This window comes from Carassius gibelio, chromosome A1 (assembly GCF_023724105.1).
Source record: "Carassius gibelio isolate Cgi1373 ecotype wild population from Czech Republic chromosome A1, carGib1.2-hapl.c, whole genome shotgun sequence".
NCBI lineage: Eukaryota > Metazoa > Chordata > Actinopteri > Cypriniformes > Cyprinidae > Carassius > Carassius gibelio.
In genome coordinates, this window is record NC_068371.1 from 4,087,315 (window position 1) to 4,100,392 (window position 13,078).

Below are 13,078 nucleotides of genomic sequence, written 5' to 3' on the forward strand. Positions count from 1 at the left end.
GATGGAGGGAAAGAGAAAATGCAAGGGCTACACATGCACATGTTAGTTACACACACACACCTTGTGAAATTAATATTTTGCATGGAATGATATTGTGTAATATCTAAGATCCAATCCAAATTAATGTATTCAATATAATTTAGTCAGAGTGAGTTTAATTTACTTACTTTTCAGCTGTATGTTAGGTTAGGATTTCGTTTAGTCAGTAACTGAAGAAATGTCCACACACACATACACACACTTACACACTCCCTAAAGCTGATCATAATGCACTTCCACTCTGGAGAGGAAACATATCTCACACAGCCAGAGACACAGACTCAAAGAGACACCAGTTCCTGACACACACATCCACTCTTTACTTAAGGAAAATCACAGCATGCTGATTTCCGTGTGCTAGAACGGGGCTGAAAGCTCAGCTCCTTTCAGAAATTACTCGACTGTGTACGGTGTACTTGTGAATGTACATTCCTGTAAAAGCACATGTTTTACAAGGATATATTTTTCTATCTCTCCTACTACAGCTGTTCTTTTTCTTTGAAATCCTCTAATCGCACTGGTTACTGAATATTCAAATTAGAATATTCAACTAATTCAGTTTAGAAGAACAGAAGTTCTGTTTTAACTCTAAGCCTTAAGTGCACGCATAAACAGTGTGCATTATACCTTTATGTGTTTTCTTTACATTCCGCTGTTTCTCCTTGTTCTCTGGTCTGCATATTTCATATTCTCACCATATGAGAATATGAAATATTATATAACCCATTTCCTCCTTGTAGGAGGAAATGGGTTATATTATAAAATATTGCTTACAAAATGGTAAGATATATGATTTATTCAGCTTGTTAGAGGCTTATAACGTAAAGAAAATTACGGTAAAAATGTTAAAATCTCAGCACATCCATTTCACTGACCTTGCTTCTGTCTCCTCTCTCCTGGAACACACACACATCGTTTAAACAGAGGAAATCCTCTCTTCCCGTTGGCCAAGTGTGTGTTTACTCACAGAAGGACTCCACTAAACTCCAGAACTGCGGTCACACACAGGGTCAAAGGGCACGGTCCCTCACTCCACACTTACACGTACAGTGTGTACCAGACTTCACCTCTTGCACCGAAGCAGTCTATGCCTTCCTCTTACTAATTCACTCAGGCTACAAACACCCACAGAGTGTTAACTGTATTACAAAATTGCATGAAAACAATTGACACAAAAAATAGAAAAACCCACTGTATTAAGATGTGACATAACAATATGACATTAAAAACTAGTGGCAAAAAAGTGGACTTGTGACACCTGCTTCAGAGGTTGAATGCACAGCAAAAACTACAGCCAACAGTTCTAGACTGTAGAATGTAAATTCTTTGCTTGTGGCAGTAGTCTGTATTTGTCAAAGGAAAAGCAGAGCTAGCACTTTGGATATACAAACCATAAATTAAGCAGCAACTGCTTATCATTTTCAGTATAAAAATGAGTTCTTCTTCACTTTCTTCATTCCGGATGGCTTTGTCGTTATGAACGTTTTCATATAGCCCTATTGAAATGCTCATGAGCCAATCAGAGAAGTATCTTGCGCGATGACTCTCTTAATCAGCTGAAAAGCCATCAATGATGAGCGATCCGACTCGTTCCAACGGTCCAGAACACAGAGCAAAAACTGGGCTTACAGATGCTCAACGATTGCAATGTTTTCTAAATTGTTATGTATGAAGGAAACTCACATAGCACATTTTAAAGCAACACATTGTAAATTTTGGCGCTCTAGTGGTTAATAAACAGAACTGCGTGCATCCTGCGGAAGATGATTCTAACCTGAGCTACTTCTCCAATTTCATGTCTAGGACGATTCACACATGTTTATGTTACTCCGCAGCGGAGAAGACCTGAACAGGCTACAATAGTCCAAAAATAATAACTTATTATAAATGTACCATAATGATTTGGGATAAGACAAAAATGTGTTTTGGTAGATGAATTTATGATGTACTCGCTCATTATAAACATTTTGCTAATTTTTAACACAGAAAAAGTTACAAAGTGTTGTTTAAAGGTGCCATAGAATGCATTGATACAATATTTTAAATTGAGTGTGTATATGAAGTTTTATTTCAAAATACCCCACATATATTTCTTATAGCTTGTTGAAATTGGCCCTTTTATGGTATGAGTCAAATGCGCTATTTGTGTTTGGCCCCTTTAAATGATAATTAGCTCCTGATCCCGCCTCCCAAGAGCCAAGAGTTCATGCTCGCGGGAATATTTGGTGTTACGGTTTAATTGGTGGTGACCATGTTACTGACTTCAAATTGCATCCAAATGCAATTTTTTACTTCCACATTCCTATTTACGATCATTTTGGTAGCGCATGAAGGCAGCATTAGTGAAAACAGGCAGGGACAATGGTAGCTTTAGCAACATTAGCCTTACAGAGAGCCAAGAAGATCTTTTGGAAAACAAAATATGATGCGTAATGCTTACTTTGTCTATAGTCTGGATGTTTGTGTATGAATTTCTTCCTATTTCAGAAGAAATCTTTGCACAACTCCAGCACTGAACTGACCCTCGTTTGTGAGGCAGTCCGGTATAAAATGTTAGCACAAATGTACAAAACCTTTCAGTATTTTTCTGGGACATTTCCTTCGAAAATTAAAGTTCACTGGCCTATGGAGACTCCTATGTTTGTTGGTGCATCCCAATATATGACACATTTAATGGCTCTATAGCGCTAACATTGTACCTCCAGCAGCTACAGCAAGAGAACAGTAATGGCGGACCGCAGCTTCTCACTCAGGGCTGTGTATATGCTAATAGGGCAGAGAGCGTCACAAATGGGCAGTACTATGTCGACTACGTCATCACAGTAGTGAGAAACCTAGATGTAATAGTGTGGAGAGACTGTTTATGAATTATTGGGATTATAAAACAATGAGTGGGTGGATTTTTACCATTATAGGCTGGTTGTTTTCACACACTGCAGCCACACAACTGTGTTCCAACACCTTATAAAAGTGATTCTTTTTCTAACTTCGCTCGGTGTTTCACTATGGGAATCGCTTTGGGCGTGACCAACTACGGAAGCTCCTATGCCACCACGTCTGTCTTTGACAGACAGGTCGACCTGAGATCAGGCTCCGCCCCCACCTATATTACTCAGGTCGACCCCTACGAAGTCATTCTCGCTTTCTTCCCGTGAGGGACTACAAGCTCTCTCAGCAAGTCCGAACTTTTCGCTGATTTCGCTTAACTGTTCAACTGGCGGGCCGTCATTGGAGTACGCTACCGAACGCGACATCAGTGGATTGGATTGGTACTGGGTTGAGTGTCACACCGAATAGTGTCCGCGTCAAGGCGAGCTATTCTGTTCAGATTATCGCGTGTTATCACGACGATAGGATTTTCAGTGGTGTCAAGCCACCATAGGCTTTACGCGTCAGGGCGAGCCGCGAAAAGGGCTAACTACCCTGTGAACCATTAATCGGACTAACGTGTTACGACGAGTCTTCGAATCTCTCTTTCTCTCTCCAGCCGTCATGTCGACAGTCATTACCCCCGCCAAAGGGAATGAGTCGAAGAAGGAACCCGCACCCCGCCCGTGTCCATCATCATGTGGAGCAACCGTCTCGGGCAGGGATCCCCATCCCATGTGCATTGTGTGCATGGGCGCCAAGCACGCTCAAACGTCGCTTGCGGACCCACAAACGTGCGTTCACTGTGCGTCATTGCCGGTTAAAATTTTGGAGAGAAGGCTGAGAGTGGCGGTGGCTAGTCAGCAGGACCCATGTCTGGCTGGAACCATCGCGAAAACTAAGGCTAACGATCATCAGCGAGCTACTACGACGAGCTGGGCTGAGATGATGGAAGCCGAATCCCCGGATATGCCTCCTCTGTTCGATGGCCTTCTCGCACACGAGGATGAGGAGCCGGGAGACGAGGACGCAGAGGGCGATGCTAACTCTGACCTCCTCGACTTGGACATGGACGAAGAGGAGGAGGAAGACAACTCTCTCTTCCCTGTCCAGCAGTCTAGACCCCCTAGCGCGACTGACACTGGCTCGCAGGCAGACAGTAACCTGCACGAGGTATGCAAGCGAGCCGCGGCAAAACTGGGCCTAGCGTGGCCCGCGGCCCAGGATTCAGAGGGAGCAGAGAGGGACCTTTATGACGGGAAAAGGCTACCGCCTGCTCTAACCACAACGAGACAACTCCTACCCGCCGTGCCGGCGTGCATGAAGGAGATGTCCCGCCATTGGGGTAGCCCCTTTAAGAGCAAGCTCCCGACCAAGGGATGCTCTAAACTTGAGATCCAAGGAATGGGAGAGCTGGGGCTGACCGGACCCCCAGCGATAGAGTCTTCAGTGGCCTATCACCTCCATCCATATCGTCGATCTATTTCTGCCTCTTCCCAAATTTCGCTGCCGAACAAGATGGAGCGCCTGACCGCGTCCATCTATCAGAGGATGTACAAGTATGCGGCGCAGTCAGTGTGCTCGCTGAACGCGGTGACTTTACTGTCAGCGTACCAGGCGGAGATTTTGGAGGAGATGGGGCGACAATTAGATACAGGAGTGCCGAACCCAGCTCTCTGGGACGAGATATGTGTGGTAAACGACCTAATTCTCCGCTCTTCTCGTGGCGCGGTTCAGGGCTGTGGCCGTGTTATGGGCTTGGCCGTTTCAGGTGAGAGAGCGTTATGGCTGAACCTGTCTGGTTTAGGCGACGCTCAAAAAGCTGAGGTGATGGACGCTGCGTTCGACCCAACTAAGGGCCTTTTCGGACCAGCTCTCGAGAAAATGAGAGAAACCAGCACCCTCAGGAAACAGGAGGACGAGGCTTTTAACCTCTGTTTACCGCGCAAGCAAACACCGCGACCACCCTCTCAGCCAGCACGGCAAGGTTTTGCAGCAGCCGCTGCGGCGAGAGGAAGGCAGACGGGAGCTAGGAGTGTGAGACCGCCTCCCAGCGGACAGCAAGTGGGCTATCGTCCGAGATCTGATGGCTCCGGACCCGGGGGGAAACATTCATTTGCGGCCGCGGCGGCGAGAAACCGCCCACCCCACCCCGAGGATCGGAAGAAGAAGCGTGCGACCTGACACGCGAATGTTCCCCGTCACTTCTCTCTCCGCCCGCAAAGAGAAAGAGGGGGTCCAGCCCTGTTGTTCTCAGTTCAGTAAGGGCTCCAGCTATAAGCAATCAAGTTCAAAACGTTCTCAAGTGTCACCAAGCACTTACACTGGGTTTTCAAACGCCCATCAGTTCAGGGGAATGTTTAATAAAAAATGCATTATCGCATCCAGGCCACAGGCTGAGGGCGACGTGCTCCCCCAACTCATTAAACACAATAAATGTTTCACTATCGCAGCCAGGCAGTCAGCCGAGGGCGATAGATTGCAAAAAAATCCAAACATTGAGATGTGTATCCCTAGCCTCTCCGCTGGAGGGAGCGCGCGCACCTCCAGAAGGGGTCAGCGCGGAGACGGTAATGACGTCATCAAAACGCGCCGGCGTTGGGGAAGTATACAGGGGACCTCTCTCGGCTCGCATACTCAGTTGGCGCGCATGCGCAGCTCATCCGTGGGTTGTAAACACGATTTCACGGGGATACAGGCTTCAATTTGCCATGAAACCACCCAGATTCAATGGTATAATAGCCTCAGCGGCCGAGGGAGAGTCAGCTCGCGTCCTGACGGCCGAGATAGACTGTCTTTTAGAAAAACGAGCCATCAGAGTAGTGCCAAGGGAAGTGAGCTGTCAGGGCTTTTATTCCCGTTACTTTGTGATCCCAAAGAAGGGGAGCATATCTCTGCGTCCAATTCTAGATCTCCGTGTGTTAAACAAGCACCTACGGAAATATTCATTCAAAATGTTGACACACAAGACACTTTGTCGATCCATCCGCCAGAACGACTGGTTTGTGACGATCGATCTGTCAGACGCGTATTTTCACATAGATATTTACCCGTCTCACAGGAAGTATCTCAGGTTTGCTTTTCGAGGCACTGCTTACGAATTTCAGACAATGCCCTTTGGTCTGTGTCTAGCACCAAGAGTATTCAGCAAATGTGTGGAAGCAGCACTTTTCCCATTGAGAAACAGGGGGATAAGAATACTGTCGTACATAGACGATTATCTGATTTGCGCCTCGTCGAAAGAGCAAGCAATCAAAGACGCAGATATGGTGTTATTGCATCTCAACAGCTTGGGATTCAGAATAAACATGGAAAAGAGCCGCTTAGAGCCAGCTCAGCACGCAGAATATCTGGGGCTCAGTATAAACTCCCTCTCTTATCGAGTCACTCTGACAGAGAGGAGGATCGCGTCATTCACTCAATGTCTCTCCCGTTTTCAGACGGGGAAAGTTGTCCCGTTCAGACTGTGCCTGCGAATGCTGGGCTTAATGGCTTCAGTGATATCTGTAGTACGACTGGGACTACTAATAATGAGAGACTTTCAGCGCTGGGTCGCGCATCTGCGTCTGTGTTCTCGGCGTCATCTCAACCGACAGGTGAGAGTGACGTATGCGTGCGTCAGAGCGCTCAGACGTTGGAAAAGCCCCGCGACCCTCAGATCGGGGATTCCCCTGGGGGCAGTGTCGTCGAGAGTCACTATGACGACGGACGCATCATTAAAGGGCTGGGGAGCGACTCTAATGGGCAGAACTGTGAACGGCGTTTGGCCCCCTCAGCTAATTCACAAACACATAAATTACTTGGAATTGTTGGCAGTGTTTCTAGCGCTGAAACATTTTCTGAGCTTCATCAGGGGTCAGCATGTTTTAGTGAAAACAGACAATTCCACAGTGGTTGCTTATATCAACCGACAGGGAGGCACACGCTCTCTTCAGCTGCACCAGCTGGCAAAAGAGCTGATTGTGTGGTGCGACATAAGTCTTTTATCCATCAGGGCAACCCATGTTCCAGGGATATTGAACAGGGGGGCAGACTTGTTGTCCAGAGGAAATCCCCTGTACGGAGAGTGGAAGCTTCATCCCCAGGTGGTGAAGCAGATATGGCAGAGATACGGCCAGGCGGTCGTAGATCTCTTCGCCTCGCAGGAAAACGCCCAATGTCCTCTGTACTTCTCTCTGGCAGACGGAAATGCACCATTGGGTGTGGATGCTTTAGCCCACCAATGGCCAAATGTCCTGCTGTATGCATTTCCCCCTCTGAGCCTGATTTCACCCACTCTAGCCAGGGTGAGGGAAATGGGATTGTCGCTGATACTGATAGCCCCACGTTGGCCTTCCAGACCTTGGGTGGCCGAGATTGTTCAACTACTGTCGGGTCAGCCGTGGCCCCTCCCTCCCCGGAGGGACCTCCTGTCACAAGCGGGGGGGGAAATCTACCATCCTCACCCAGACAGGATAGCTCTCTGGGCCTGGCCCGTGAAAGGTGGAATTTAAGTGCAGCAGGTCTGCCCCCATCGGTCATACACACTATACAGAGTGCAAGAGCCTCTTCCACTCGTTCACTGTATAGTAATAAGTGGCGAGTCTTTGATGAATGGTGTGGACGGATTCATATTGTCCCTTTTCAATGTTCAGTGAGGGACATTTTATGTTTCCTGCAGGATCTGCTAGATAAAGGGAAAGCTTTTTCTACAATAAAGGTATACTTAGCGGCTATATCTGCTTGTCATGTGGGTTTTGGTGACAAGACAGCAGGTCAGCACCCTTTAATAAGTCGATTTATGAAGGGGGCACGACGTAAGAGGCCAGGGGCCAGGCGAATGGTCCCATTGTGGGATTTGTCTACAGTCTTAGAGGCCCTTTCTCAACACCCTTTTGAGCCATTGGAAGCTATAGGGTTAAAGTTTCTCTCGCTCAAGACAGCACTACTGTTAGCGCTGGTGTCAGCTAAGAGGGTGAGTGACTTACAGGCACTGTCGGTCAGCCCATCTTGTCTGCAGTTTTCTGCAGGGTTTACAAGGGTTTCCTTTCGCCCTAACCCGGCGTTCGTACCTAAAGTAGTGGATTCGTCATATAGATGTCAAACTACAGATCTTGCAGCTTTTCACCCTCCTCCGTTCTCTTCTCCAGAGGAGGGGAGGTTGAATGCCTTGTGTCCTGTACGAGCACTTCGTGTGTACGTAGAAAGGACAGCAGGTTTCAGGAAAAATGACCAACTGTTCGTGTCATGGGCTACTCCTCACAAGGGGAAGCCATTGTCACGTCAGCGACTGTCCCACTGGATTGTAGAAGCTATTTCCTTAGCATATGCATGCAGAGGTTCCCAACCTCCCGAGGGCTTAAGGGCCCACTCAACTAGGGGCATGGCGACATCATGGGCCTTACTCAGAGGTGTTTCGGTCCAGGAGATCTGTGCTGCAGCAAGCTGGGCCACACCGCACACTTTTGTGCGATTTTATAGACTGAACGTGTCTGAGCCATCCTTAGCTCATGCAGTGTTAGGAGTCAGCACGTCAAGTCCCATATGATTGGTATAGCGTATGTTGCAATCCGGGAGTGGTCTATATCTCCCATAGTGAAACACCGAGCGAAGTTAGAAAAAGAACGATGGGTTACTTAACGTAATCCCAGGTTCTTTGATAACAGAGTGAGGTGTTTCACCAACACTTCCCTCCTTGCATAGGAACGGGAAGAAATCTCTCTTAATGACTTCGTAGGGGTCGACCTGAGTAATATAGGTGGGGGCGGAGCCTGATCTCAGGTCGACCTGTCTGTCAAAGACAGACGTGGTGGCATAGGAGCTTCCGTAGTTGGTCACGCCCAAAGCGATTCCCATAGTGAAACACCTCACTCTGTTATCAAAGAACCTGGGATTACGTTAAGTAACCCATCGTTTTTGCATTCTTTGGCACCTTTAAGTCCATTCCAGGTCTCAACCAGACAGGTCAAACTGCAGTCTGTGTCAGTTAATCTGGCACCTCGATGCTAATCGCGTCTTTATTTAATTCGTGTTCTCACTTACACCTCAATCCCAATGAACATTGTATTGCTGCTGAGGTTACTGAGGATCAGATGTCATCCATTAAAGGCCTGGAAAATACCTCTGATTAGTGTTTGAGTGCTGGCAGTGTAAGAACCACACTGAGATTCCAGTATAGAGCAATTCAAGCATTTTAGTTTTATAAATAAATATGGACATATTGTTATTTAAGTAGCATGCACAGGGGGCAGTTGAATCTTAATTGATATATTCAGTTTGGTACACCACTGGGGGCAGTGCAAAATGCATTTTTTTTTCCGGTGGAAAAGCTGAATCAAAGTTTTCAGTGTTACATGATTCTAATATGCCTTTTAGGTGCTAAATTCTTATTGGTGCTTAATTATTAAGATGTGTTCCTCCTGTGTGACTGCTGGTGTGGGCAAAACCTGATCTACACACACACAAATGTGCACTCACTAAGAACTTTGTTTCAGAGTATCTTCCCTGTTTCACCCATCCAGGGAGATTTCCCTCCTTTCAAATCATCTTTGCACTGAATTGGTCACTACCTATGCCCTCTGACTGACTCCTTGTCAGAATGTTAGCAGCCATTCATATATGTTAATCATTCATAATTTTAACCACTGTTTAAACCACATTTACAATCACTCTAGTGCTCTAGTCATGCAGTGCATGAGTTTTTGCTAAGTGAGGCAGATTGATGGATTGATGGCGTGACGTCAACACACAGTTACCTTGTCGTGAGGGAGGGGGGGATTAATCTGTGTGTATGTGTGTGTCGGGAGAGAGAGAGAAAGAGAGACTAGTTAATCTCTAGGGAAATGGGCACGTTTGCAATAAGCGGCACCAGTCAGTGGCTGTGGAAGAAGTGTTTTCCAGAGAGAGAGAGAGAGAGAGGGGAGGAGAGAGAGAGAAAGGGAATATGAGGGCAGTACTCAGGATGAGCCTGCGCTTTGAGGCTGTAAAACACTAGACCCTGAGGGCATTCTCTGAGGTAAGCTACGTCTCTCACACATTTTAACAAGGTTTGACGCCACGGTGTTAAACTACTGCGCGTCTATTCTTTGTGTTTGTAAAGTGGCGCGCGATCAAGGCTCGGGTCTCCTCGCGTTTACTCGGACGCTCCGCTCTGTTCTGTCAGATGTGACGGAGATGCAAACTCTCCTGGGGTTAATAGGCGTTGAAGGAGATCGGGCCCCGGGGTTATGGCCGGTAAATTGTATTAGTCAGGACTTGGGAGTGCGGTAAACGAGCTCAAAGCTGGCTTTAAGCGTCCTTTCGGCGTTTTGACAGTACCTTCACTCAAATGAGAGAAGTTTATACACTCAGACTGAGATGTGTTGAATGGAAACGTAGCCTGTATCAGCTGCAGCCAGCGCTTTTCTAGTGTTTCTGGGCTTTCTTGCTTCAGAAGGCTGTAGCTATTTTGAGGTCCACACTGACCAAATTAAAGCAGCCTCACGCAGCAAATTACACACTGAGAAACTGCTTTTAGTTCAGAGACGTGTGTGACAGAGAGAGAGAGAGAGAGAGAGAGAGAGAGAGAGAGAGAGAGAGAGAGAGAACATGTTTGTTAAATGTCAGACCACAGCCGCTTTTACTGTCACCCACTAATAAAGGGACTGTTGTATTTATAACGGTTTTTAATTACGATCTCACCTACATGGAACTTGCGTTACATCCTGAAGGTTTGTATAGGCGACGGAAAACAGTGCTTTTGTCGAATCATTGCTCACGGTTTAGTGAATGTGTGACTTTTACAGCTACCGGCTCTTTTTGGTTGATCTCGGACGCATTGTTAAAAACATGTTTCCTGTGTTTATAATGCACGAAAGATGTATGTCTGTTCTTTTAAAAGTGGAGAGAGAGCGAGAGCAAGCTTAAAAGTGTCTTGCATGCACAGAATTGTATGCACTTTTAAATTACTGTTCCTATACCTTTTGATGTGTGAATAACACATTGCTACCTAATTGCATTGCACTCTGTGTAATTAGGTCTTCTTCTTCTCTATCTATCTATCTATCTATCTATCTATCTATCTATCTATCTATCTATCTATCTTCATTTAAATATTAATTTAAATGTGCATCACGCCTCATCCGCTGCCACCAGTGTCTTGTTTCATTTTAAAACTGGCTTTCATTGCAGATCTGCGTCTTCAGGAGAACTGACTGTGGAAGAGGAAAGCGAGCTGGGATCAGCAGCAGTTGTTGAGGTTGTCCAGCTGAGATGCGCGACGCTGACGGTCCTGCCCCGTCTGTCGAACCGGACCAATGATGATAATGAAGATGATGATGTCCACGAGGCGCGTGTAGCGCTAAATCACCACCACCGGACTCTAGGAGACCCTCGACTGATCCGCGCTCATTCAAACTTCAGATGGACTACCTTTACTCAGCACTGACCTGTAAAATGAATTGGATCACACTCCTGCTGGCCGGCTTGACTTTATGGGGCAAAGTGTCCGTGCACAGCTGCTTAGATTACGATGACAGTTATGATTATTATGAAGAGGACAAAACAGAAACGATAGACTACAAGGATCCCTGCAAAGCTGGTAAGACGGTTTTGTGCGATTTATCCTTACTTTTGATCTGATAACACTTTTTGTGAGGTGATGAAAGGAGAAAGAAAGCATAAAAATTTCAATCTCGTTCCTGTATAGTGATAAACGGAAGGAGGAGTGAATTGTTGGGCTTGTTTTTCTCAAACTCTGTTTATTTTTGCACTGGTCACGCATTGAGTCCTCTGCTGCGCGAGCATCTGCGACGCCTTTTTATTCCCTTTTTTTCTCTTTCTTTTTTTTTTTTTTTTTTTTTTTTGACGTAGAAATATCCCCCACAAGCCTCGCACGACCCTCCTCTCCCCCTGAAATGATCTGACCCGCTTTAATTCGGTTTCTCCCGGGATGATCCCGGGGCTCGCGAGTCCACGTGCGCTCCGCTGTCATTAACCCGTGCCTTCCGCGCGCACGTTTGTCCACCTGCACGATTTACAATCTCTTACATAATTATTATATCAATCTAACGAATGTGTAAGTGTGTTCACTCCCTCCATCTGAATCAGTATTTAACTTGCAGGCACAAGTTATGACGAATGTTATTAGAATAATTCATGTTTATTATGTAAGGAACGAGTAATTACAATATGCGCCTTTATATGTGCTGACATTGTGCATAATTGTATTTGTATTTAACATTTATTTTTACGTAAGGATTTAGATTGTAAAGCCTAAACACCTATGGAGATTGTTCATGTAATATGGAGGGTTAAACTGTAAAGATTACAGTAGCACTCAAGGGTGTGTATATGTATGTATATAGTCAATATTAGTGGTGACCTGTATGTATTGTATCTTTATGTTGACACATCTTCATAAAGAAGGCCAGTAATATGATTTTTTTTCACTCTGTCCTCTCTTGGATGTGTAAGTAAACTCCACCTAAGGGAGAGCAGATGTTTAAATGCATCGTCTGCAGTTACATTTGGTAAAATTGCTCTGTTCCTCCCCCTCTCTTGCATGCCAACACACATTCTCTCTCTCACTTTCCTTTGTGTATATATCATGTTTACTCAGGAACTATAAATCTGAGCATTGGTTTCTCTGCTGCAATGTGTTGGCATTGTTTCCAGGCTTTCTTGAGATAATGTATGTACACACGCAGAGGGCACACATACTGTACACACAGGCAATATAGATTACGGATAAGAATGAAAACAAAAGCACCTGTCTGAGTTGTTTTGAGAGGGCATTGTAAGAGTGTTTGTATGTGTGCAGTGTGTATGAATGTTTGGATTAGTGTGTCTATGATTGGGTGTATGCGTGTAGGAGTTTGACTGTTTTACAGTCATAGGGAGGACCTCTGTTTTCCCAAACTGTGAAATATTCTGCCTAGATTTTGACAGGCTCGTTGATAGCAGTACTACTGGGAGAGGGTGGACAACATCATCACATAACCCTTAAGCACATACATACATAAATAGACAAAGAAAAACACTTTTAATCTTTATTACACACACTTCTGTCAGATTTCTATCACATATTCCCATCTTAATTCATACTGTCAGTACTGGAACTTTAAGATGCTAGTAAACAGCCTGTATACCATGTGTATGAACATACCCAACTTCCTTATAACTACCAGTGTACACCCAAGATGACCGAATCTCA

At 45.7% G+C, this 13,078-nt stretch overlaps 2 protein-coding genes across 2 annotated transcripts in view; both read left to right on the forward strand.

The window, feature by feature from the left end:
- The first annotated feature begins 6,058 nt into the window (after window positions 1-6,058).
- Window positions 6,059-8,748, forward strand: LOC127975064 (uncharacterized). Its single transcript, XM_052578870.1, has one exon. The coding sequence runs from the start codon at window positions 6,059-6,061 to the stop codon at window positions 8,432-8,434; it is 2,376 nt and encodes a 791-aa protein (XP_052434830.1). The 3' UTR covers window positions 8,435-8,748.
- A 922-nt stretch (window positions 8,749-9,670) lies between these two features.
- Window positions 9,671-13,078, forward strand: part of LOC127960470 (dorsal-ventral patterning tolloid-like protein 1) — a 42,707-nt gene continuing 39,299 nt past the window's right edge. Inside the window, exons 1-2 of the mRNA XM_052559933.1 lie at window positions 9,671-9,901; window positions 11,056-11,464. Of these exons, the coding sequence (XP_052415893.1) occupies window positions 11,287-11,464 (178 nt within the window). The 5' untranslated portion in view covers window positions 9,671-9,901; window positions 11,056-11,286. The remainder of the gene's footprint in view (window positions 9,902-11,055; window positions 11,465-13,078) is intronic.

Bases quoted from the DNA above. Each gene is read 5' to 3' on its own strand.
- LOC127975064 (XM_052578870.1), top strand. From the start codon at position 6,059: ATGTGTGGAAGCAGCACTTTTCCCATTGAGAAACAGGGGGATAAGAAT.